Source organism: Dama dama, chromosome 6 (assembly GCF_033118175.1).
Source record: "Dama dama isolate Ldn47 chromosome 6, ASM3311817v1, whole genome shotgun sequence".
Classification (NCBI taxonomy): Eukaryota; Metazoa; Chordata; class Mammalia; order Artiodactyla; family Cervidae; genus Dama; species Dama dama.
Window position 1 is genome coordinate 25,127,826 of NC_083686.1, and position 26,800 is coordinate 25,154,625.

A 26,800-nucleotide genomic window follows, 5' to 3' on the forward strand; every position below is an offset into this window, starting at 1 on the left:
GTAGCTTGATAGGGATTGCATTGAATCTATAGATTGCTTTGGGTAGAATAGCCATTTTGACAATATTGATTCTTCCAATCCATGAACACGGTATGTTTCTCCATCTGTTTGTGTCCTCTTTGATTTCTTTCATCAGTGTTTTATAGTTTTCTATGTATAGGTCTTTTGTTTCTTTAGGTAGATTTACTCCTAAGTATCTTATACTTTTTGTTGCAGTGGTGAATGGTATTGTTTCCTTAATTTCTATTTCTGTTTTTTCATTGTTAGTATATAGGAATGCAAGGGATTTCTGTGTGTTAATTTTATATCCTGCAACTTTACTATATTCATTGATTAGCTCTAGTAATTTTCTGGTAGAGTCTTTAGGGTTTTCTATGTAGAGGATCATGTCATCTACAAACAGTGAGAGTTTCACTTCTTCTTTTCCTATCTGGATTCCTTTTACTTCTTTTTCTGCTCTGATTGCTGTGGCCAAAACTTCCAACACTATGTTGAATAGTAGTGGTGAGAGTGGGCACCCTTGTCTTGTTCCTGATTTCAGGGGAAATGCTTTCAGTTTTTCACCATTGAGGGTGATGCTTGCTGTGGGTTTGTCATATATAGCTTTTATTATGTTGAGGTATGTTCCTTCTATTCCTGCTTTTTGGAGAGTTTTAATCATAAATGAGTGTTGAATTTTGTCAAAGGCTTTCTCTGCATCTATTGAGATAATCATATGGTTTTTATCTTTCAATTTGTTAATGTGGTGTATTACATTGATTGATTTGCGGATATTAAAGAATCCTTGCATTCCTGGGATAAAGCCCACTTGGTCATGGTGTTTGATTTTTTTGATATGTTGTTGGATTCTGTTTGCTAGAATTTTGTTAAGGATTTTTGCATCTATGTTCATCAGTGATGTTGGCCTGTAGTTTTCTTTTTTTGTGGCATCTTTGTCTGGTTTTGGAATTAGGGTGATGGTGGCCTCATAGAATGAGTTTGGAAGCTTACCTTCATCTGCAATTTTCTGGAAGAGTTTGAGTAAGATGGGTGTTAGCTCTTCTCTAAATTTTTGGTAGAATTCAGCTGTGAAGCCATCTGGTCCTGGGCTTTTGTTTGCTGGAAGATTTTTGATTACAGTTTCGAGTTCCTTGTTTGTGATGGGTCTGTTAAGATCTTTTATTTCTTCCTGGTTCAGTTTTGGAAAGTTATACTTTTCTAAGAATTTGTCTGTTTCATCCAAGTTGTCCATTTTATTGGCATAGAGCTGCTGGTAGTAGTCTATTATGATCCTTTGTATTTCAGTGTTGTCTGTTGTGATCTCTCCATTTTCATTTCTAATTTTGTTAATTTGGTTCTTCTCTCTTTGTTTCTTAATGAGTCTTGCTAATGGTTTGTCAATTGATTTTTTTAAATGATTTCACTATGTGGTAAAAAAGAAAAAGGAGTTGCATTGAGTAGCTTCAGCTATATGCAACAAATTCTGGTAAATTCTCTTTTCATCTTTTTTCTGTTACAAATATTTTCTAGTTTTCCTTGTTACAGCTTCTTAGATACACCCATTATTTAAAAGTGGACATTTAATTTCTACATGCACAGGGTTTTTGAAATATCTTTGAAATTAATTTCTCCTTTAAGTGCTTTCTTCTCTGTAATCACCTGCTGTGTTTTTTCAGCCCTCTAACTTTATTGAGAGTAATAAAGGCTCAATCAATGGCTTTATTAAAGATCTAAATCAAAAGATCTCTCTTGGCTAAACCAAAGATCTCTCTTGGTAAATGTCACATTGCACTTGAAAATATGTGGGTTATTTTCAAATACCTTTTGATATTGATTTCTAACCATAATTCCACAGTGATAAGAGAACAGACTCTATAGTTTCAATACCTTTAGACCATGAAATTTTTCCACCTTGTTTTATGTCCCTGGATATGTTCCAGCGTCTCCTAATTGATAGTCTATGGGAACTTGAATAGAATTTGTATTCTACTGTTGTGTGAAAATTATATAAATCTTAATTATGTTGAAAAATAAAGTCCCTGCTAATTGTAAAAGAAAAGACTTTTGAATAGGTGTGTATAGTTAATCCTGTATAGTTTAGTTTATGTATAAATAGGTATGCACATGCATGCTAAGTCACTTCAGTCATGTCTGACTCTTTGTGACCCTATGAGCCTGCCAGGCTCCTCTGTCCATGGGATTCTTCAGGCAAGAATACTGAAGTGGGTTGCCGTGCTCGCCTCCAGGGGATCTTCCTGACTCAGGAATTGAACCTGCAGCTCTTAAGTCTCCTGCATTGGCAGGCAGGTTCTTTACCACTAGCACCACCTGGGAAGCCCATAAATAGGTATATGCATTTATGAATTAGATATAGCACTGTGTTGATTGGATATTACTGATTTATCTCTGAGTAGTAAGATTACAGGTTTTTTATTTCCTCTTTTTCTCCTCCATAATTTACCAGTTGAATTAATTTTATAATAGGAAATGGCATTCAAACCTGAAAAAAACGAAGTGTCCTTGTCTTGTAAATTGTTTTAATTCAGCACTCTATGAAACCTAACGCAAAGGAAGATCCAACGAGGGACTTGAAACAGCTTCTCCAGGAGTTGAGAAGTGTGATCAATGAGGAGCCAGCCGTGCCTCTGGGCAAGAGCGAGGAAGACGGGAGAGCGCCGTCTCTGGGGGTCTCCTTTGTGGCTGTGTAAGACCCAGTGCGCTTCAGAGTGGGGAAGTCTCCCTCAGCGGTGGTTGGCCGTCACGGTGTCCTCATGGGAGGTTGAGGGTACATTAACTTTGAGGGGTATCTGGACACTACCAGGAGAAATGATGTGAAAGTGGAGGAGTTAGCAGAAGTGAAACTACTTGATATCGAGAGAAAATATTATTTGTTCTATTCAGAAATTAGTCAGGGCAAAGTGTGACCCAAAGTTACATTCACACAGTAATTTATGGTTCCCAGCAAATTTCACATCCATCATGTTACTTGATTATCACAGCAACTGTTTGAGGCAAGACAGAGCAGGATTTATCTATCCCATTTAAAAAATAAGAAAAACACAAGTTCTAAAAGGTTGACTTACCTACAGCCACATGTGGTGGAGCCAAAACTCGAACCCTGAGAACTGCATACTCTTCAAATATAAACTAATTGGAAAACTTTGGCTCTCTAGGCATCTGTGCCAGTGACTTAAATTAATATAAAGTCAGATTCAAAAAGTGATTCAACCAGTCTACCAGCCAGTGCCTTCATGTACTTACAGAAATCAAATAGTGTTTTAAAATTTTAATGTGTGCTGTTATTAAATTAACTTAGAGCATCTCAGCACAGTATATATATTATTAGCATTACAGCATTAATTATATGTTGTTAGTATTATAACAGCCCACTTTTGTAACATTTGTTTTCTGGTTATATAGCAGATATCTCAAAATCATACTCTCTGACCTAATACTTACATGTAAACAATTTCCAGTTTCTTTAAGATGTTCAGATAGTGTTTATTAACCTGAGGTAGCAAAATCTTAATTGGATTTGTCTATTTTATTAATAATACTTGTTAATAGTAGTAGTAAAATATTAGTGATTGTCTGGTTACCTAACATAACATTGCATTCTCTGAATCACGTCAGAAACATCCCCTTGTCACTCCATCCAAGAACACTTATATGTGCAGAGTACTTTTTAAAAAATGTTCTCATGCATTTTAGTTATTTTTTTCAATTTTTAAATTGAAGTATAGTTGATTTACAATGTTTTAATTTCTGCTGTATAGCAAAGTGATTTACTTATAGATACATGTACATTCTTTTTTAAATATTCTTTTCCATTATGGCTTATCATGGGATATCGAATATAGCTCTCTATGCTATACAGTAGGGCCTTGCTGTTTATGTATTTTATATATAAACGCTTATGTCTACTAACCCCAAACTCACGCTTCTTCCCTTTTCCACCCTCCTTCTCCCTTGGCACCCTGCCTTGGTCTGTTCTCTGTGTCTGTCATTCTGCCTCTGTTTCATAGATAGGTTAATCTGTGTCATAGTTTAGATTACAAATACAGGTGATATCATGTGGTATTTGTCTTTCTCTTTCTGACTTGTTTCACTTAGTATCATCATCTCTGGTCGCATCCATGTTGCTGCAGATGGCATTATTTTGTTCTTTTGATGGCTGAGTAGTATTCCACTGTATGTAGGTACCACATCTTCTTTATCCATTTGTCTGTCAAAGGACAGTTAAGTTGTTGCATGTCTTGGCTATTGTGGATAACAGAGCAGTTTGGTTTTTGTCGTAACTCTATAATATGCTTTCTAAGCTAGGGCAGTATTTATTAAGCTCATTTGACCAATGATTACATTGACATAGATTGAGTTGCCGCCTCCTATGAGACAAAGAGACAAATTCGGAAGTACAAAGTAAACGTTAGAGCCCCTGGCTTCCGGAACTAATCATTCTACAAGATTACCATGACTTCCCTGATCAAATTCCATCACTTCAACCGCTACTGATGTGCTTGACTATATTGGACTCTGTTGAACATGAATATATTTGGCCCCTGCCTTTAGAGAATTTATGTTAATTTGCTGTGATTCTAGAAATGGCCTTGTCACCCAAAGCCTAAACTCAGCCTGAAGTTTTTAAAGTTTCAGGAACAAAAGCATTTCTAGGTTGACAAACTCCATGGGTAGCCCTTTGCAAAACTTGCTTGGAGACCTAAAATCTACTCTTGTGCATTAGAGAAGAGTTAAATACATATGAGCAATTGATTATTCTAAAAATAGAAATTAGAATCTGGAAATTATTCTTTGTATAATCAACTGAGAGTTACATTTATCTATACAGAGATGATAGAGTAAGAGATTGCATTACTGAATCAAGCCTGAGATTAGAGATATGCCATAGGTAAGAGGAATCTGAGATTCTGAATCTTATTAATTGCCTAAGAATTGTACATGTGACCAGATAATTTGGGAAGTCTGGATAGTTTAGATGGGAATTGATGGAAAGCCTTAGTAGTGTTTAACTGAAACAAAAAAGGTTTTCAGTGAAATATACTAAAGTAACTTACTTTCTAGAAGTCAACTTAATAGGCATTTTTTTTTTTTGCTGCTGTTTACCCAGATGAAGATATTTCTGTGGTATGCCATTCCAAAAATGGAATACTTTTCCTACAGTTAAAATAGCTTACATAACTTTTGAGAAGAAGGTGGTCTCAAAGGAAGTTGCAACAGCCTCAATATAGGGGTATAAGAGCCTTGCTGAAAACAGTCCTATTTTTATCAATAATCTAATAGCTGAATGTTTAAAGGAAACCATTAAAAAGAGCATTAAAAAACCATTAAAAAGAGAGATTACATCCATAACCCCTAAACAAAAACAACTTCTGAGAACTGTCTTTAGCCAAAAAGGAGAAAAGCTAATATTAGTTTGTTACTCAGTCACAGAAGCATGGCCTGCAGGTCTTCAGTAGCTCCCAGCATCTGCTACATTCAACACATGGTTCTCAGACTGACACGGAAGCATCTCCCTAGCTGGTCGCCAGCCTGCTTTCCTCCTGTACTGAGCTCTGACCAAGATGGACTACTCCTGATTCCCAGAAGGGTCCTTGTCCTTCTGTCTTCAAACTTCTCTGCATACATTCTCTCCACTGGGAAGAGCCAGCACCCCAATCTCACTCTTTTGAATCTGCATCTGTCTAAAAGCAGTATTCAGAGGAACAGTTTGGTTTGATCACTAAGTTAAAATAACATCACATAGTCTTTAACTTCTCCCACCCTCTGCCAACAGAAGCAACAACTCATTAAGGGAATCCACTGAAGGCAGCAAATCAAGTGAAACTTTTAGCAGGTAAGAAACCATCTGACCAGCCCCTGACTTTCCAAATGTTCCCTTTACTACTATTTTTCATTCATTCATTCATTCGAATATCCTTCACTGCCTGTGATGTGCCAAGTTCTGTGCTAGGCCCATGGGATGTAACAGCAGGGGAGACACACATGGGCCCTGTCCTCAAGTTGCTTATAGTTGTGGGGTCTGTTTACTGACTGCCAGGAAAAACTTTTATCTTTCTGTTTTTACTGCTTATGAAAGAATAGAGATATTAGAGTCCTCTTTATATCATAGAATATGAAAATGAATTCTAGTGTTTAAATTCCAGTTAGGCAAAGAAAGGCCTATTCATTACTGTATCTTTAGCACCAAGCATTTTGCTTGCTTTTCAGTAAATATTTGTTCGTGAATGAATTAAAGCAGATACTTTCTTACTGTCCCTACTGTTTGGTCAGTATTCAGTGAACTTGAAACTTTATAAATACAGCTTTCTCTTAGCCTAAAAGAAACAAGTTTTGATTGTCTTCTAACCTGGGTGTGTAACATTACACTCACTGATCCTGTTAATAATATCTGCAGCCATCTATTATCTGGGTGTTTCTGACTTATCTCATTTAGTCTGTCTAATCAAATCTATGATATAGGCATTATTATCCCCATATATAGGTTAGAAATGAAGACTCAGCTTGCCCAGCAATTTACCAAGGTCATACAGCTTGTAAATAAAGGAGCCAGAATTGAACTCAGTTCTAGCCTGCTTCTGAGCTCAGGCTTATAACCACTCCTGTGTTCTGCTTCTGGGTACCTGGACAATCAGGATGTTGGCAAGGTTACACTCCTTTTAGAAGCCGTTGGGTTTAATGCATTCCCTTCCCCTTCTCTTTTAGAGCTTCTGGGCCTCTAGCGCTTCATTCTTTGCACTCTTTGCCTTGTGGCTCCTTCCTCTGTCTTCATAGCCTCTGGCGTGGCATCCTCAAGTCTTCTGCTGGGATGGTCACATTGCCCTCCCTCTTCTGTGTGAAAAACCCCCCCTGCCTTCCTCCTGTAAAGAGATTTGTGATGCCATTTGGATAATGTAGGTGTATCTCCACCTACTCCAGGACAGTCTCCCCATCTCAGGACCCTTGATGTGATCACATCTGCAGTCTCTAGTGCCATGTAAGGTAACATTCACAGGCTGTTGGCATTTGGACAGATACATTTGATAGTCATTATTCATCCCACCACACTGCTTTTAAAGCCATTTTACCACTCATGTACCTTTGTGGTAGCCTCTACAGTGTTCAGTGTGGATGTTTTAAATGTCTAGTCTCTTGTACGTTCCAATCACTTCTGTGCATCAGTTTCAAATTGTTCTGCCTAAAGCACACCTCAGACTATATTCCAGCCCCCAAACCTTCAAAGGCTCCTCATTGCCTACTGCAGCAAGAACAGACTCCTTACCATGATACTGAAGACTACACAACACAGCCGTGACCTTTTCCAAGGCTTTCCTCCTAATATTCTCAAACTTTTTGGTCTCAGGACCCCTTTGCACTCACAGAGATCACTGAGGATTCCAAAGAGCTTTTGTTTACATAGGTCATTTCTATTTTTAGTACTGGAAAATAAATTTTAAGCATTAAAAAATTAAAACATTTTGATACTTAAGCAAAGTAAGTATATTACATGTTACTATAATAGTTTATTATGAAAAATAACTTTTCAAACAAATCATTAAGAAGACATCATTTTACAGTTAATGCATGGCTTAATAAAAGGTAGCTTATTCTCATACCTGCCTCTGCATTTTTCTGGTATGATATCAGATATCATGGAGCCTCTGGGAAATTCCACTGTGTACTTATGAGAGACTAAGAGTTAAAAAGAAAATAATATCTTAGTATTCTAATAAAATTAGTGTTGACCTCACAAACCCCCTTTTCAAGGGCACCACTTTGAGAGCTGCTGTCATAATATTTTCAGACTGGTATCCAACCCACAGAGAACTGTGTGGTTTAGTTCAACTTACTGATTTAAATAGGTCTGATAGTTTTGTAAAGTGACACTTATTATTGCTAAGAGAGGTTATTTTTTTCCTTGGTTTTTAAATTTTAAATGAATCATTAAGAGTGCATCTCTTAGAATCCATGGGAGAAATACTGGGTTTTATAGCTATTATTACAAAAAAGAATTTTGCAACCAAGATTGTATGTTATTACATTTTCATTCTGCAGAATGTTCATGGGCACTGAATACATAAGGATGACGTAACTCTGGTTCTCCCTCGTAGAGTACTTGAGGACTTCTGCACTTCAGGGTCATGGCTGCCATCTTGGGTTTATACATTAAGCCATGACTGTTGCCTTCACCAGCTTGTTCTTGTTTTTTTATTATTATCTTTTTCATTTATTTATATTAGTTGGAGGCTAATTACTTTACAGTATTGTAGTGGTTTTTGCCATACATTGACATGAATCAGCCATGGATTTCCATGTGTTCCCCATCCTGAACTCGCCTCCCTCTCCACCCCATCCCTCTGGGTCTTCCCAGTGCACCAGCCCTGAGCACTTGTCTCCTGCATCCAACCTGGGCTGGTGATCTGTTTCACACTTGATAATATACATGTTTCAATGCTGTTCTCTCAGATCATCCCACCCTCGCCTTCTCCCATAGAGTCCAAAAGTCTATTCTATACAGCTTGTTGATGAATCTTAGCACTGAGTTTAGAAATGGAATGTTTTTGCATGACCATTCTTATGTTTCCAGAGAGCCAGTCACGTTACACGTAGGAGAGTTGGAAGATCCACCTGGTTGCTTTGTATTCCCATCTGCAGGTGAGTTTTTAATGAAAGCCCAGAAATGGGGCCTGCTTAAACCCTACAGTGGCTTCCCTTTCACTCACTGCTAGTCCCCTCATTTTGCATACTATGTAACTTACTAATTATGTTGTTGATTGGGTGTCACCTCCTGCTAGACAGATCTGCACAAGGGCAGATGTCTTTAGTGGTTGGGATATACCCCGGTACCCAGAACCTTCCTGGGACATAGCAGGCCCGTAAATAATTCAGTAAATTACTCAGTAAAAATATTCAGTAAATAATTGCTGAAAGAGATATGAGACAGATTATGCTCCATACACTTTCCAAAGACAAAATGTGCTCTATAAAACAAGATAAAGGAAGAAAGTGAAAGATAGCAGAATCTATTGAAAAGCAAAATGGCACAACTCAAACTAGAAATGGAAAAAAATAAAAATTAGGATAGGAAGGGCTGAAATCATACTCAGGGACTCAAACCCCTAGAGAAAATTGCAGAAGAGGAATTTTTAACACTAAGAAATGTAAAAGATAATGGTGGAGAATAGGTTGCATTTGGAAGGCAAAGGCAAACCAGCAGACACAAAATCAGCCCTCCTATGGAAGAAAACAAAATAAATGGAAAAGAACAAAACTGAAAATGATGGTTATTCAGCAAAAGTTTACTATAAATGTTTTCTGGCTTCCAGTGTCTCCACTAAGAAGTTAGCTCTAAATTTAATTATCCCTCATTTCAATGTAACCTGTCATTTTGCCCTCCTGAAAGCTTTAAGATTGTTTTTTGTCTTTGGGTTTGGGTTTGTTTTATTTTCTGGCAGTTTTTACTGATACACCTCGATATGATTTTCTTTATATAGGAAGAACTTGTTTGTGGTTTGGAGTAAATGCTGTTGAATCTGTGGTAGTCTGTGCCTCCATCATCCAGACCTTGCAGGTCTGTGCCTGTTATCTGTATTTTTTTCCTCTTGGTTTTCTGCCGTGTCATTTTGACTCCTCGTGTTGTTGTTGTTCAGTCACTAATTCATGTCTGACTCTTTGCAACCTCATGGACTGCAGCACACCAGGCTTGCCTGTCCTTTACCATCTACCAGACTTTGCTCAAATTCATGTCAATAGAGTCAGTGATGCTATCCAGCCATCTCATCCCCTGCTGCTCACTTCTCCTGTCCTCAACATTCCCAGCATCAGGGTCTTTTCCAATGAGTCAGCTCTTCGAATCAGGTGGCCAAAGTACTGGAGCTTCAACTTCAGCATCAGTCCTTCCAGTGAATCAGAGTTGATTTCCTTTGGGATTGACTGGTTTGATCTCCTTGCTGTTCAAGGGACTCTAAAGAGTCTTCCCTATACCACAATTTGAAAGCATCAGTTATTCAGCACTCATTCTTCTTTATGGTCCAACTCTTACATCAGTACATGATTACTGGGGGAAAAACCATAGCTTTGACTATACAGACATTTGTCAGCAAAGTGATGTCTCTGCTTTTTAATATGCTGACTAGGTTTATCATAGCTTTCCTTCCAAAGAGCAAATGTCTTTTAATTTCATGGCTGCAGTCACTATCTGCAGTGATTTTGGAGCCCAAGAAAATAAAATCTGTCACTGTTTCCACTTTTCCCCCTTATATTTGCCAAGAAGTGCTGGGACTGAATGCCATGATCTTGGTTTTCTGAATGTTGAGTTTTAAGCCAACTTTTTCTCTCTCCTCTTTCACCCTCATCAGGAGGCTCTTTAGTTTCTTTTCCCTTTCTGCCACTTGAGTGGTATCATCTGCATAGCTGAGGTGGTTGATATTTCTCCCAGATGTTTTGATTCCAGTTTGTGCTTCATCCAGCATGGCATTTCATACGATGTACTCTGCATATAAGTTAAATAAGCACATTGACAACATACAGCTTGTCATAGTCCTTTCCTAATTTTAAACCAGTCAGTTGTTCCATGTCCAGTTCTAACTGTTGCTTCTTTACCCGCATACTGGTTTCTCAGGAGAAAGGTAAGGTGTTCTGGTATTCCCATCTCTTTAAGAATTTTCTACAGTTTATTATGATCCACACAGTCAAAGGCTTTAGTGTAGTCAGTGAAGCAGAAGTAAATGTTTTTATGGAATTCTCTTGCTTTCTCTGTGATTGAACAAATGTTGGCAATTTGATCTCTGATTCTTCTGCCTTTTCTAAACCCAGCTTATACATCAAGAAGTTCTTGGTTCACATAATGCTGAAGCCTAGCTTGAAGGATTTTAAGCATAACCTTACTAGCATGCGAAGTGAGTGCAGTTGTATGATACTTTGAATATTCTTTGACACTGCCCTTCTTTGGGATTGGAATGAAAACACTGACCTTTTCCAGTCCTGTGGCCACTGCTGAGTTTTCCAAACTTGCTGACATATTGAGTGTAGCACTTTTACAGCATCATCTTTTAGGATTTGAAATAGCTCAGTTGGAATTCTATCACCTCCACTATCATTGTTTGCAGTAATGCTTCCTAAGGCCCATTGACTTCACACTCCAGGATGTCTGGCTCTAGGTGAGTGACCACACCATCGTGATTATTCAGGTCATTAAGACCTTTTTTGTATAGTTCTTCTGTGTATTCTTTCCACCTCTTCTTAATATCATCTGCTTTTGTTAAGTTCTTACTATTTCTGTCCTTTATCATGCCCATCCTTGCATGAAATGTTCCCCTGATCTCTCTAATTTTCTTGACGCGATCTCTAGTCTTTTCCATTCTATTATTTTTTTCTACTTCTTTGCATTGTTCATCTTATCTCTCCTTGCTATTCTCTGGAATGCTGCATTCAGTTGGATACATCTTTCCTTTTCTCCCTTGCTCTTTGTTTCTCTTCTTTCCTCAGCTATTTGTAAAGCCTCCTCAGACAACTACTTTGCCTTCTTGCATTTCTTCTTTTCGGGGGGATGATTTTGGTCACTGCCTCCTATACAGTGTTACAAACCCCTGTCCATAGTTTTTCAGGCACTCCGTCTACCAGATCTAATCCCTTGAGTCTGTTCATCAAGTCCACTGTAAGGGACAAAATCATAAGAGATTTGATTTAGGTCATACCTGAATAGACAAGTGGTTGCCCCTGTTTTCTTCAATTTCAGCCTGAATTTTGCAATAAGGAGCTTATGGTCTGAGCCACAGTCAGCTACAGGTCTTGTTTTTGCTGACTATATAGAGCTTCTCTATATATATATTCTGCAAAGATTATAATCAATCTGATTTTGGTATTGACCATCTGGTGATGTCCATATGTAGAGTCTTCTCTTGTGTTGTTGGAAGAAAGTGTTTGCTATGAGCAGTGTGTTCCCTTGTCAAAACTCTGTTAGCCTTTGCCCTGCTTCATTTTGTACTTCAAGGCCAAATTTGCCTGTTACTCCAGGTATCTCTTGACATCCCACTTTTGCATTCTAATCTCCTATGATGAAAAGGACATCTTTTTTGGGGGTTAGTTCTGGAAGGTCTTGTAAGTCTTCATAAAACTGGTCAACTTCAGCTTCTTTGGCATCAGTGATTGGGGTATAGACTTGGATTACTGTGATGTTGAATGGTTTGCCTTGGAGACGAACCAAGATCATTCTGTCATTTTTAAGGTTACACCCAAGTACTGCATTTCGGACTCTTTTGTTGACTATGAGGGCTACTCCATTTCTCCTAAGGGATTGTTGCCCACAGTAGTAGATACATTGGTCATCTGAGTTAAATTTGCCCATTCCAGTCCATTTTAGTTCACTGATTCCTAAAATGTCAGTGTTCACTCTTGACATCCCCTGCTTCACCATGTTCAATTTACCTTGATTCATGGACCTAACACTCCAGGTTCCTTTGAGATATTGTTCTCTATAGCATCAGATTGTACTTCCATCACCAGACACATCTGCAATTGAGCATCATTTCCACTTTGGCCCAGCCACTTCATTCTTTCTGGAGCTATTAGTAATTGCCCTCTTCTCTTCCCCAGTAGCATATTGGACACCTTCAAACCTGAGGGGTTCATCTTCTGGTGTCTTATCTTTTTGTCTTTTCATACTGTTCATGGGGTTCTCATGGCAAGAATACTGGAGTGGTTTGCCATTTCCTTCTCCAGTGGACCATGTTTGTCAGAACTCTCACTATGACCCATCCGTCTTGGGTGGCTTGCACGGCTTGGCTCACAGCTTCACTGAGTTAGACAAGCCCCTTTGCTACAACAATGCTGTGATCCATGAAGGGGGTCTCCTCATATGCTTGGTTATTTTTATTGTATGACAAACATATACAAACATATACGAAAAACTGTTTCAGACTTAGAATAAGATTGCCTTCTTCCAGAGAAAATTCATGCTTGCCTCTGGTACTCAACCATACCAGCAATCCCAGATCAATTTAATCCAATCAGGAATTAAGATAATTTGAAGATAGACCTCAGGACCCATAAGGGCAGGCTCAGTTCCTTATTCCTAGGATGTACCCCATTTCAGTTCAAATTCAAAGTCTTGGGTTTTACCAGAACACACCCAACCCACATGATTGGAAAAATTTTCTCATGAGAGTTTGATTTTTTGAGAGGTGTAGCATACTATTTTTAAATAATTCTGTCCTTTTACTTTTGTTCTTATAAAATTTTAGGAAGTCCATCTGTGAAAAATTCAGCTTCCCGTTCATTGCATTCTTCTCCTAAGAAGTCTCCAGTTCACTCACTCCTAACTAGTTCAGTTGAGGATTCCATAGGTTCCTCACCACAGTATAGATCTACCAAACCTGTTCATTCACCTGATTCTGTTAAAGGTAAGAATGACCTGATATCACTGATGAGATTAATTGTTTTCCTACTCTGTGATTTAAAAGTTCTTTTCCATAATTGGATTTATTTTTTAATTTTTTTTTCATAATTGGATTTAATAAAGTTTCACATGGTGTTCTTATACGTACACTCCAATTGGTGCTATGTGGTGGGTGTGTCTTTAAGTGGGTCTTATTTATTTATTTGTCTTAGTTAAATAGAATAATTATTAATGTACACCTTAGTATATAAACATAGATATTATAGGTAAATATTATCTCTTTCTCTGACATAATATTATCTCTTTCTCTATTTTATTATAAGATTTTGGGTCTTGTAAATGCTGAGATGAATGACTTTTCTTATTTCAGTTCAGTTCAGTCGCTCAGTCATGTCCGACTCTTTGTGACCCCATGAACTGCAGCACACCAGGCCTCCCTGTCCATCACCAACTCCCAGAGTTCACCCAAACTCATGTCCATCGAATCGGTGATGCCATCCAACTGTCTCATCCTCTGTCGTCCCCTTCTTCTCCTGCCCTCAATCTTTCCCAGCATCAGGGTCTTTTCCAAAGAGTCAGTTCTTTGCATCAAGTGGCCAAAGTATTGGAGTTTCAGCTTCAACATCAGTCCTTCCAATGAACACCCAGGACTGATCTCCTTTAGGATGAACTGGTTGGATCTCCTTGCAGTCCAAGGGACTCTCAAGAATCTTCTGCACCATGGTTCAAAAGCATCAATTCTTTAGCACTCAGCTTTCTTTATAGTCCAACTCTCACATCCATACATGACCACTGGAAAAACCATAGATGGACCTTTGTTGACAAAGTAATGTCTCTGCTTTTTAATATGCTTTCTAGGTTGGTCATAACTTTCCTTCCAAGGAGTAAGCGTCTTTTAACTTCATGGCTGCAATCACCATCTGCAGTGATTTTGGAGCCCAGAAAAATACAGTCTGCCACTGTTTCCACTGTTTCCCCATCTATTTGCCATGAAGTGATGGGACTGGATGCCATGATCTTAGTTTTCTAAATATTGAGCTTTAAGCCAACTTTTTCACTCTCCTCTTTCACTTTCATCAAGAGGCTCTTTAGTTCTTCTTCACTTTCTGCCATAAGGGTGGTGTCGTCTGCATATCTAAGGTTATTGATATTTCTCCCGGTAATCTTGATTCCAGCTTGTGCTTCAAATTATGTCTGTTTTCTGTCTCTGTAAGTGCAAATATCTGTTATACAGACTTACCAAAATGTCCTCATTTTTTAAAATTTTGTGTTCATTTATTATTAATAAAGACAAGTGAAAAAAAATGATTTGCTTTAGAATAAGCCTGAAAAAATGAAAGTGGACATTAAATATATATAAATGCTGAATTGCGCTTGAAATGTTTTTCATCACATATGACGTCAGTGCTCTCTGGTATCATTCTCTTTGATAAGAGGTAAATTAGCCAAGTTGTTGTATCATTGTTAAGTCAGTTCCTGGTCTTTTGAAATTCTATGCCTAACATATTTTTAGATCCGTAAAAAAAAAAAAAATCAGGACTTAATCATAGCTTTTAGCACATTTTCTTTTTTTGTCATCTTTTTCTGCATTTGGGTCCTCCTTCATCTCTTACACTCCTAAGTTCTTTAATTTTTTTTTAAAAATGTGCTGTGCTTAGTTGGTCAGTCTTGTCCAGCTCTCTGCGGCCCCATAGACTGCAGCCTGGAGAAGGCATGGCAACCCACTCCAGTATTCTTGCCTGGAGAACCCCATGGACAGGGGAGCCTGGCGGGCTACAGTCCATCATGGGGTCCCAAAGAGTCAGACACAGCTGAGCGAGTGGGCACCGCATAGCACAGCCTGCAGCCCGCCAGGCTCCCCTGTCCATGGGGTTCTCCAGGCAAGAACACTGGAGTGAGGAGCCATGCGCTCCTCCAGGGGATCTTCCCAACCCAGGGGTCGAACCCAGGTCTTGGGCATTATAGGCAGATTCTTTACCCTCTGAGCCACCAGGGAAGCCCAGTTACATCATGATGACAACAGTGATTATTGTAGGAGTAGAACAGTGCTGCTGGTCACCTCATTATTAGTTTGTGGCTACATAATGGAAGATCCCCTGAAGAAGGGAATGGCTACCCACTCCAGTATTCTGGCCTAGGGAATTCATGGGGTCGCAAAGAGTCGGACACGACTGAGCAACTTTCACTTTCATTTTCAATAGCATGGCATTTTCTTTTTTGTTCCCTGTTGTCAGATATTTGTCAAACATGTTTTACATTATATTTACGTTAAAAATCTCTCAATGAGAAATTATTTTTTATTCTCTTGAACAAAAATAATTCCTAGATGGTTGCCTTTAAAATCATCTTTAAAAAGTAAAAGGGTGTTTTCTTGATAGGAAAATGAGGTATCAAAATTTTTCAAGATTATACAACAAGTCAGAGACTAAGCTCGAAATTAAAATCTTGTGATTGACAGCCAGTGTTTTTTGGAGGTTGACAAAGCATAGCGTACTTATTTGAGAATAATTCACAGGCTTCTAGCACCTCCTCAGTTGCTGCTGCCACATTTATTCTAGGTTCCTTGTGGCCGTGTCAGCGTCCATACTGCTCTTGCAATATAATACTGTCCTCATTCAGGTGACAGCTGAAATGGGCACTTGGCCTCACACATTCAAAAATGTTTCCAGCACCAGTATTAAATCTCAGTCTTCCAAACACTACGTTACTGGGACTACACAGGTTTGGAATGAAAAGCTGTCATTTAAAATGTAGGACGTATCATTAAACTTGAAGTGTTTTTCCCACTCATCCCACTTAATGCTGTGTGGTTACAAACTAGTAAATCAGATTGGTTTGAAACAAAATCATATAAGCTAGTATTGCAATATTTGGACACAATATTTCTTTATTTTAAAATAGTGGTTTAAAGCTTCCATTATTTTAAAAGAAAGGTTGTTTAACCCATAAGTGGAAGATTTCTAAAATGAAATATCAAATAGACTTTTAATATCACATCTAAGCAATTTTCTAATAGCTTCACAGTCTCAGCCAATAGAAACAACCGGAAAGACATGCAGGAAGCTCCAAACAAGACTGGAAAGCTTGCAAACTCTGGTAGAAGATTTACAGATGAAGAACCAAGGTACGGTGCATGCTTTTGGAGAGATCATCCTAGCTCAAAAGAATACTCAGTCTTCCTTGCAGGTTAAGCCTCTTACCTGTAGATCCACTGAGAAGGATACACAACAGGCAATTCAGGAACCTCAGTCAGAACATAAGAGTCTTCACCATGACTAATGCCTGGATTAACAGTGTGCCCTTGGGCAGGTCGCTTTAGCCCTCCTTTCTTCTTTCATCTAATAGGGATGATAATATTGCTGACCAGCCTTCGGCAGGACACATGTTCCGAGTGGCTGAGTTCACATCACACTTTCCCATAGACTGTCTTTCTTGTCCTTTTAGGTCTGTAGATGAACATTTGTATGACAGTAGCCAGCATGAGGTGGCAGTTAATAGCCAGAAAACAAAACAATAGAATTTAGCCTTATAGAAGATTTAAATTACTATGGGCAGATTGCCACCCAATGAATCACTAAATAAAAAGATAAACTATGTCTAAACATGGACTTATGTATGCCTACATAAACTAGAGCTATTTGAACAAGAAATTGTTGTATTCTACAGATGATAGACAACTTTTGGGATGTGAATTCTAAGTGGATGTTCCCATGAATTCAGGAGGCTATCATGTTTTATGATTTCCTGACATAAATCCATGAATCCAGGAGACTTAGTCAGAGAGAAATTAATTTTGGAGTATACATGTTATTCTTATTTCATCTTTCCATCTCTAGAAAATAATACAATCTTGCCAGATGGAAGATATTAACTTTCAAAAAATAAATCATTTAAAAATAAATTTAACCTTATTATTAATAATAGTTGTTATTAGCATTTATTGAGCAATTATCAGCTGTGTGCCAGGCCCTGTATGCAGTGTCTTGCTTGTGAGCTTCACAACACTGGGAGGTGCGTGCTGGTATCTTGTCATTTGGTAATGAGGAAGCTGAAGATCACAGTCAGTCAGTAAGTTCTCAGTCACACAATGAGTAGTGGAGCTGGGAATTGATCTCTGCAATTTCTGACTCCAAAATACACATTTTTAATGTATTAAAAGTTAAATTTTTACTAAAGAAAATCAACAAATTCTTTCTGATAACTCCAGATGTCTGTGTATATAAACATAAAGAAAAACATTTAAGTTTATCATAACTTTTTAGAGGAAGATTCATTATCTTATTGGCCCTATTTTTATTCACATTTTGACTTATATTTCTGACTTTATCTGACTGATTCTACCATGTAATAATCCAATTGGAAAACATGTCATATTTGTTTAAACAATTTTTTCTTAATCTTGTTATTGGGTGCGTTGTCTGGATGAAATGTCTCTTGGAAATTATGAAACAGATATTTTGGAGAGAATGTGGGGAACATTTATCAAAATTTAAAGTACATGTATTCTCTGACCCAGAAATTCCACTTCTAGCAATTTATTCTGCAAGAAAAATTGCACATACAAAAATCTATTTACAGAAGTATTTCCTATAGCATTGTTTATAAACAAAAATAAGGAAGCAACTTTAGAAAGTTTATTTATTAACATGTTGGTACATCCACATGATGTAATACTGTGCTGTCATAACAAAACATGAGCTGAATTGGAAAGATACTGACATTTTAAGTGAATGAAAGCAAGCTGCAGAACAATTTATACCACATTTCCATTTTTGTAAAGAAGAAAACTGTGTGTGTGTGTATGTACTTGTGAAGATATTCACTGAAATGTTTATAGTGATGACCTAGGGAGGAGGAGGTTCAATACACTGGAGGAATAAAAACAAAGAATGATTTTTATCTCTCTGTGTACCCTTCTGAGGTGTTCAAATTATCTGCAATTAGTATGTATTACTTGGATAAGGAAATGGCAACCCACTCCAGTGCTCTTGCCTGGAAAATCCCATGGATGGAGGAACCTAGTAGGCTGCAGTCCATGGGGTCGCTAAGAGTCGGACACGACTGAGTGACTTCACTTTCACTTTTCACTTTCATGCATTGGAGAAGGAAATGGCCACCCACTCCAGTGTTCTTGCCTGGAGAATCCCAGGGACGGGGAGCCTGGTGGGCTGCCGTCTATGGGGTCGCACAGAGTCGGACAGGACTGAAGTGACTTAGCAGCAGCAACAGGATGTATTACTTCTGTAACAATAACTATCATGTTATTTAATTATTTATTTGGCCACACAGTGCTGCTTCCCTGACCAGGAATTGAACCCATACCCTTGGCAGTGAAAGCGCAGCATCCTAACCACTGGACCATCAGGGAATTCCCTATCATGTTCATTGAAAACAACTAAAAGAGCAAAGATTTACTCTCAGCTCTGTTTCATAATTAAAGTCTTTTTAAAAAATATGCTACTTTGCACTATTTAAGAACTTTTTGAGCTCAGCATGTATCTATTCTATGATAGCAAGCTGACCTTTGAAGAAATACATAATAGAAGTATGTGTTTAACCTGAGTATATGTTGCTTTTCTAACCTTGTTTTATCAACATTTTCAGCAATGTCTTCAATGATCAGAAATCAAGAAAAGAGAATACAGAAAGTGAAAGACCAGGAAAAAATGTTACTAAAGTGATACATTGCTTGCCTATTCTTTACAGAGAGATGATGCCCAATTAATTGTGGTGTTACTTATAATTAATGCCCTGTGTACTTTTTTCTTTTTATGTGAAAATTTAATAAAAGATATCCTATCCTGTCCTGTAAGCTCTATTTTGAAATAAACTATTCTTGAATGCTCTCTTAGTAAAACTTAAAGCAGTACTAGCTAGATGTGAACTTACCTTACAGGTATCATTTCATGCTAATACCAGTGTGTTGGAATAATTGCGTTTTGTTTTTTTTTTTTTAATTGTTATCTTACAGGTGCTAAGGCAATAGTCTTTTTTTTTTCCAGCTTAAAAGTTTATTTTTACATGAAAGTAAAAGATGGGGTGTAATGCCCAGACAGAAGGACAAACTCCAAGACCTTGTCCAGATTCCTTCTGTGACCGTGAACTCGGTGTTCTGTCAATATCAGTGAGTGTTATCACAGAACAGAACACTGGGGCCTGTAATCAAAACTTTTGGAGAAGTTTCTCTTTTTGCATATTAATACCTAGAAGGAAAGAGAAAAAAGGCTCACTATTCTTCAGCCAGTGGGTAACTTCTGTAGATCAAATGAATTCAGTCTGCCCTAAGTAGTGTTTCATAAATGAGTGGGGTTTGTATGTGAAATATTTTCCAACACCAATACCCAGTTCTCTGTGGACACCAACTGGGCATCCTTGAGTCAATTCAATTCTGACACTAACTACTTAGAGATAGTGTCCAGTTCTACAGACTTAACAGCCCAGTCCCTCAAGACTAGGGCTTCCCAGGTGGCCCAGCAATAAAGAATCCGCCTGCCAGTGCAGGAAATGTGAGTTCGATCCCGGGGTCGGGAAGATCCCCCAGAGAAAGAAATGGCAACCCACTCCAGTGTTCTTGCCTGGGAAATCCCATGGACAGAGGACCCTGGTGGGCTACAGTCCATGGGGTTGCGAAAGAGTTGAACACAGCGACTAACCAACAACAACCCGCAAGACGGCCCCCACTTTATCGCAAGTCCTGGGCCACCTGTAGTTTTTGACTGGTTATAAATTGGGGAGTTCCCATATCCCCCTCTAAAGTTTCAGTAATTTGCTAGAACTGATCACAGAAGTCAGGAAAGTGCTTTACTTAACTATTATGGTTTATTATAAAGGGTGTAACTCAGGAACAGGCCAACGACAGGCGCACAGACCAAGGCACCTCCGCGCCCCCTCAGGGCTCCCAGCCCCTTGATGGATCCTCCCACCCAGAAGCTCATTAAGTGCCCTCATTCAAGAGTGTCTCCAGAGCCTCATCTCCAGCCCCCTCCCCAGCCTGCAGACTGGTGTGTGGGGCTGGAAGTGGCAAGCCTGCGATCCCACTTGGTCTTGCTGGTGGCCAGCCCTGACCTGAGGCTGTCTAGGGGCCCCACCTAAGTCACCTCACTAGCAGAAACTCAGGCATGGTCTAAGGGGCCTCAGAATGAATAACAGAAGACACCACCATCTCTCGGGAAATTGTCAGGAACAAAGACCAAATGTATTTATTATACTACAGGATGGGAACCCAATGAAAGAAGACCAGAACAGATACAAAAACAGATACAGAGACAACAGACAATTCACAGAAGCCAGCCCGCGTTCCCCTTCCCCAGTACAGGCGGCCCTGCGGATGGCTCTGTTCCCAGCAAACCCCCGCCCCCCGGCTCCCGTCTGCGTGGGGCCGCCTGACCGGCTCTCACTAAGCCAGGGACACGCAGCCTTATGCGGCACCTTCTGGCCCCGAGTTTTAGCGGAGTCTTTTATTTCCCTTTCCACGGACTGGGCCCAGAGGAGAGGGAGGTCCTGGGGACAGAGGAGCCGAGGACAGGGCCTGGGTGCCGGTCTGCAGGGAAAGCGGCCCCGCAGCCAGGAGCGCCCACTGCTGTCGAGTGAGCGGGGAGCAGGCGCCCTGGGGCCCGTGACCGCAGGTGACGCTCCGCCCAGCAAGTGCGGGTGCCAAGCTGAGTAGGACAGACGTCCTCCCACTTCTCCCTCTAAGCACATCTGATTTTACGTGAGTTTCAAAAGTGTAAAATTTAGTATTACTATGTATCCCTTAAATCAACTGGCTTTACTGAAAGATTTTTACTTCATCAGATAATGATAAAATCACTAGTGACAGAACTCTCAACAGGTTTTTACTATAAATTGTTCTACCTTTAACTTGACCTAATAGAAATGCTTGGGTATTCTGTGTAGTAAAAGTCAGTGTCTTCCGAAGACCTGACTGGAAGGAATATAAAATTCCATTATGAAGTTTGTAAAAAAAGGAAAATATATATATATTTAATATATGTGAATTAAAGCAAAAGTATTCTGAGCCCCCCAAAAAAGTTACTGAAGCACTTTCTAACACTATTTTCAGTTGAGTTTATGCTCTTTTTAGCAAGGACCATCCAGGATTAAATGTTGTTTTGCCAATAAATATTATACTTAATAAAAAGTTGTTTTAACATAGTATTTTCAAGTATAATATCCTCCCAAACAAAGCCAAAGTTAAATATTATAAAACTTTAAAGGGAAGAGAACAGTCTATATGCCTCTTGATGTTTGCCTTTTTTTCTGTGTCATTAGTGAAGAAAAATATTAGTATTTTATTTTATATCTAAGCGGTTATGGTACTAAGACTTATACAAATAATTCAGACATTTAATAAAGATACTAAACTCAGGTTTTATTATTTTTTTTCAGTTATAATGGCAAAGTTTAAAAGGTTGTTTCTTCCCAGGGCAAAGATATATTTCTGTATCACTCTGCTGTTACAGTTTTGTTACCCAAGATCGTCACTGACATGAAGAGGGAAGACAGTGAAATGATTGTTGTGGGACCATCCATCTGTGAGCCCAAATCTGCTATGAGATGAGCAGCAGTGAGGCAAGATGATCCTCCAAAGGCCCTTCCAGGAGATGATGGGGTGTCCCACCCTCCAGTGGGCTGTGCCGTAGCCCCCAGCCCTCTAAGAGGTATCACACGGGCCACCTTGCTCAGCATCCACCATAACTCCCTTCCTGTTCTCTTTCCTCTTGGACTGCTCCCAGTAACAGACTCTGATTAGGCCCCTGCTTCTACACCGGCCTTTGATCATTAAGGCAAAAACATACTTGCTACTTTCAAACCATTCATGGCAAGTAAAATCAAGCGAGAAAAAAAAAAAAAAATTGGGAAGTCTTAACGCGATGCTTCATATCCTGGCTAATCACATCTAGTGACCAGATATTTTCTCATCACAGTTCCATATGATGCTAATGATTTTTAAACATAAAATGTGTAAGAGAGCATTTCTCCAGCTGGACCAGTAGGAAATCTGCTCTTTTTGAATAAGGCTTGTTTTACTCCCTGGTCTAAGAATCACTGAAAGGCTCAAGTCTAAACCCTGCGCAGTTAGTTGGTTTCCGTGCTCCCTGACCACTGCGCACTTAGCCAAGCCACTCCCCAAGACGACCAAGCCCTAGAGTAATGATGGATCAGCATAAATCCATCCAGCAATGCCACAGGAAATGCCATGCTCTCTGGAAGCGCTATCTACACATTAGACAAAAGCCACTAGCAAATTTGAAACAAGTCTGAGGAGTTAGACTTGAAGTTACACTTCCTTTATTTTAAACTATTCCGGGTGCTCCATGACCTTAGCCCCTTGCATGCTCTCCCATAGCCTCTTGGCTGCTTGTTAAAGCGATTCAGTGAATCCCCCACCACCTGTGAACCACTTTATCCTCATGACCAGTCTCTAAGAATCTATTGCTGCATTCTTCCCAACGAGCAACTTCTCCGTTCTCTACCACCACAAACTTCCACTCCACCACCGTGTCTGCCGGCAGGGACACAGACCGAGACCAGAACCCATCCCTGTTACACTGGAGCGGGATGTAAGCGTTCCATCTCCCAAGACTCTCGTGGTCTCCAGTTACAGCGATGAACTGCACGCCAGCACTTGTGATATAATGGACCTGGAACCTGACACTAACCTGATGACACTCTTTCTGACCTTTTGCTTCCACCAGCATGCTTCTCTCCCAATTCTTTCCCTGCTTAGCGCTTAACACTGGAGAACCAAGACCGTCACCCAAACCAGCATCTCCCCAGGATGAGTGCCGGGACACCATCTCCCAGTCCTCGTGGTCAGCCCGAGTCTGACAGTCCAGATGTGCAGGGTTCACTTCTTTCCCTCTGCCCAGGAGCAGGTTGCTAGAGGGAAACTTTTCTGCCAAACATGGAACTGCTTTGGAAGGTGTCTCTGGGCCTTTTTGCAATCCCCATTCTCCCATTGGAGATCCAAGGCTTTCGTGTCTTGAAACGTCAGAGTAACTTCTAGAGTTACCAGTCTCAGAGGTAGTTAGAGATTCTGTGCCTGGAAACGGGCCAGAGGGAACATGTGCTCTTGAACTATCAGGGTTACCAGCTTCTCCAGAAGGACTCTGCTGTCTCCATGCTGCTCCGGGCAGGTCACCGGGACCTTTGGTCTCAGAAACCAAACATCCATTGCTTTCTTGAAGATGCTCTTAAAAAAACAAAAGGAAAAATGTAATAGTGTTTGGGCAGTTCAATAAGTGAGGTTGAGGAAATAGGTTTAGTTATTAAAGACTCCACTACTAATCTATCTGCAGTTCACAAAATTTGTCTCTATTAAAATCAAGTACTTAGTTACCTGGTGCGTTCCTAACACTGTGCTCTAAGAACACACATATCCAATAATAAGGGGCTTCCCTGGTGGCTCAGATAAAAGAATCTGCCTGCAATGCAGGAGACCCAGGTTCAATCCCTGAGTGAGGAAGATCTGGAGGAGGGCATGGCAACCCACTCCAGTATTCTTGCCTGGAGAATCCCTTGGACAGAGGAACCTGGCAGGCTAGAGTCCACTGGGGTCACAAAAAATCAGACATGACTGAGCAACTAAGCAAAGCACATCCAATAATAACAGGCATATCCAGGAGCGCCAGGACGCCAGCACAAGAGTGTCAACAAGGTGGCAAGCTGTAGAGGCGGACGTGTAACCCTGTCATGGTCCTGGATCTCCGCAGTGCAGGCCATCCTGGCATGCAATCAAGTCAAGTTGTTTGGCTCCTATCATCAAAAATGCTGTCCAGCCTGTGTGACGAAAAGCTACACAGTTACCCTGCAAACCAGAAGAGCACACCTTCCGTCCCAGGAACTGTGTGTGGGTCAGGCATTGGTGGTCACGGTTTGGACAGGCCAGCAGAAGCTGTCAGTGGGATAGAATATGAAGGACAGCAGTGCATCCCTGGGCAAGGGGGGGTGGGGTGGGGGGACAGGGCTGGATTCTCCTTGCCAACTCCATGTGCATTGGGAGCCTCTTCAACAAAACACAGGCTATTTAGTTAATTAAAGTAACTTCCCTGGTGGCTCAGAAGGTGAAGAATCTGCCTGCAATGTGGTAGCTGCTGCTGCTGCTGCTAAGTCACTTCAGTCGTGTCTTGACTCTGCTAAGTCACTTCAGTCGTGTCTTGACTCTGTGCGACCCCATAGATGGCAGCCCACCAGGCTCCTCCGTCCCTGGGATTCTCCAGGCAAGAACACTGGAGTGGGTGGCCATTTCCTTCTCCAATGCATGAAAGTGAAAAGTGAAAGTGAAGGTGCTCAGTCATGTCCGACTCTTCCAGACCCCATGGACTGTAGCCTACCAGGCTCCTCCATCCATGGGATTTTCCAGGCAAGAGTACTGGAGTGGGTTGCCATTGCCTTCTCCAGCAATGTGGTAGACCCAGGTTCAATCCCTGGGTTGGGAAGATCCCCTGGAGAAGGAAATGACAACCCACTCCAGTATTCTTGCCTAGGAAATCCCATGGACAGAGAAGCCTGGCTGGCTGCAGTCCATGGGTGTCACAAAGAGTGGGACACGACTGAGGGACGAACACTTTAACCGAAAATTCAGCTTACTTCTTGGCCACCTCATTGATAGTCCAAATAGCTCCCTACAAGGTCTCCAGAGCCATTCAATCAGTATAGAAGGGGATTGAGAGGGGGATGGGAGTGGGAAGACGGCGATGTTGTTTAATTGTCTCTTTTTAATGGTGGGGTTGGAAGTGAGGCATAAACAAAAATTACTTTGAATTCCCCATCTCTCCACCTGAAACAGGAGGCTGGCTTTCAGGGAAAAGACGACCAACGAGCTCTCTGCAGGACAAGAGAGGCAGATTTATCAAGTGGCTACACATGAACACCACTCCACTAAAAATAAAGTTTACAGATGTCATTTTCACTAGGCTGGAATCCAGGGATGGGCAGCTTGCCAAGGGAGGGCGCTGGAAGGTAAGTTTTTCTGCCGAGTCCCTTATTTGCCCAGCACACGGGGTCTAAAGCGCAGACGGCTAAACCTAGATGTCAGTTCTGTTCCTCGGACTTGGGGCCGCTACCGAGTGTGCCTCTTCCCTGGGGTTTTAGACAACCGAGCCCTGCTCCGGTGAGCATGGGGGAGGGCCGACAGCTCCGAAATCGGCTGCCAGGGAGCCGCCCCAGGGTTTTAGCCGAGGCCTTCATGGCCAGCCTCCAGCCTGAACTTTGCCTCCCTGACAGAGGCGTCCAGAGAGCGGGGGTGGTCACTGCTCCGGTGTTCCCAAACGCGGCTCTTCCCTGGGGTGAGGGATAGGAGGATATGAGGCTATGGGATTGGGACTGAGATGAGACAGTGTCCCAGCTCGGACAGACGCGGGAGGGTGGGAGGATCTCTTAACCTAAGCACCGCTTTCCGAAGGCCCGGAAGGGGCGCCGCCGCTGCAGCTGCCTGCACTGCACCAAGCGCCAGCGAGCGGAGGAGCCCATCCCCGCCGGAGGAGCAGGGGCAAGCGCCAAGGGCAGCGACTCGGCGGGGCGCGCCCCTTGACGAACCGTCTGGGCATCGTCAGGGCCTCGGCGGGGGCGAGCACACCGCCGGGGGCGTGCGCAGCAGCCGGGGGAAATGCCGATCGCGGCGAGGGTCGCGTTCCGGCTAGAGGAAGCTGGTCCCCGGGAAAGGACTGCTAGGAAAGCTCCAGGTGGATCCCTCCCGCTCCCCCGAGGAACTTCAAAGCCCCCCTGGCAGATCTGCCCAGGAGACACAGGGAGGAAGAATACCTGGTTTGGCAGAAGGTCCGGGGCTCAGTCCGCCGCCGCCACCGCCCTGATCTCCTCCCGGAGCCTCAGCCTCCCTTGGGGGGGCGTCCTTCCTCTGCTCCGCATTCCCCTCCTTTCCCGAGTCCCGAAGCAGCCAAACGAAAAGTGCTCCGGCCAGACCCCCTCCGACCAGCAGGGCGGACCAGACGGCGCCCATGACTGAGAGGCCGCGGCAGCGGGAGACGACGGCAACCGAGACGGGGGCTCAGGTCAGGCAGGAAGAGCCACACCTCCCCAGCCCGCTCCAACCTTTTACGGTCCCCGCGGTGGCGGGCGCTGCCGCGCGGAGCCCAGCCCTCCGCCGCTAAGACTCAACTTTCCCAGCCCCGCCCCGCTCCCCGCCCCGGGGCTGCAGCCCAGGCTCCGGCCCGGCGGGCCCGCGAGCGCCCTCCTTCTCCCTCCCTTTCGACCCCGCCAGTTGCCGGCGGCTGGGAGCACCCGGCGCCCAGTTCCAAGTGCCTGCTGCGTGCGCAAAGAACCCAAGGGCGCGCGGCTTCAGCGCGCAAACCCGCGCCTGCCCGGCCGCTTTCCCTCCCGGCTCCCGCGGCAGTCAAGCCCGGCTCTGTGAGCCGGGCATCTCCTCACAAACAGTAACAGTGCGGCCGCATAGAGGCCGGCGTTTCCAGG

The 26,800-nt window shown here is 41.7% G+C and overlaps 2 protein-coding genes across 2 annotated transcripts in view; one reads left to right on the forward strand and one right to left on the reverse strand.

Annotated features, from left to right (window-relative positions):
- CCDC158 (coiled-coil domain containing 158) overlaps positions 1-19,320 on the forward strand; it is a 63,753-nt gene extending 44,433 nt beyond the window's left edge. Inside the window, exons 17-22 of the mRNA XM_061145200.1 lie at positions 2,526-2,683; positions 5,771-5,830; positions 8,561-8,628; positions 13,215-13,373; positions 16,386-16,493; positions 18,974-19,320. Of these exons, the coding sequence (XP_061001183.1) occupies positions 2,526-2,683; positions 5,771-5,830; positions 8,561-8,628; positions 13,215-13,373; positions 16,386-16,493; positions 18,974-19,050 (630 nt within the window). The 3' untranslated portion in view covers positions 19,051-19,320. The remainder of the gene's footprint in view (positions 1-2,525; positions 2,684-5,770; positions 5,831-8,560; positions 8,629-13,214; positions 13,374-16,385; positions 16,494-18,973) is intronic.
- An 867-nt stretch (positions 19,321-20,187) lies between these two features.
- Positions 20,188-26,472, reverse strand: STBD1 (starch binding domain 1). The gene is made up of 2 exons (XM_061145754.1): positions 26,135-26,472; positions 20,188-23,564 (listed from the first exon to the last, which is right to left on the reverse strand). Exons 1-2 carry the CDS (start codon positions 26,328-26,330, stop codon positions 22,744-22,746), a joined length of 1,017 nt encoding a protein of 338 aa, XP_061001737.1. The 5' UTR covers positions 26,331-26,472; the 3' UTR covers positions 20,188-22,743.
- Positions 26,473-26,800: the final 328 nt, after the last annotated feature.

Coding starts and splice junctions, on each gene's coding strand:
- STBD1 (XM_061145754.1), bottom strand. CDS start 26,330: ATGGGCGCCGTCTGGTCCGCCCTGCTGGTCGGAGGGGGTCTGGCCGGA. Junction 23,565..26,134: donor CGGACCTTCTGCCAAACCAG/GTATTCTTCCTC, acceptor TGTTTTTTTAAG/AGCATCTTCAAGAAAGCAAT.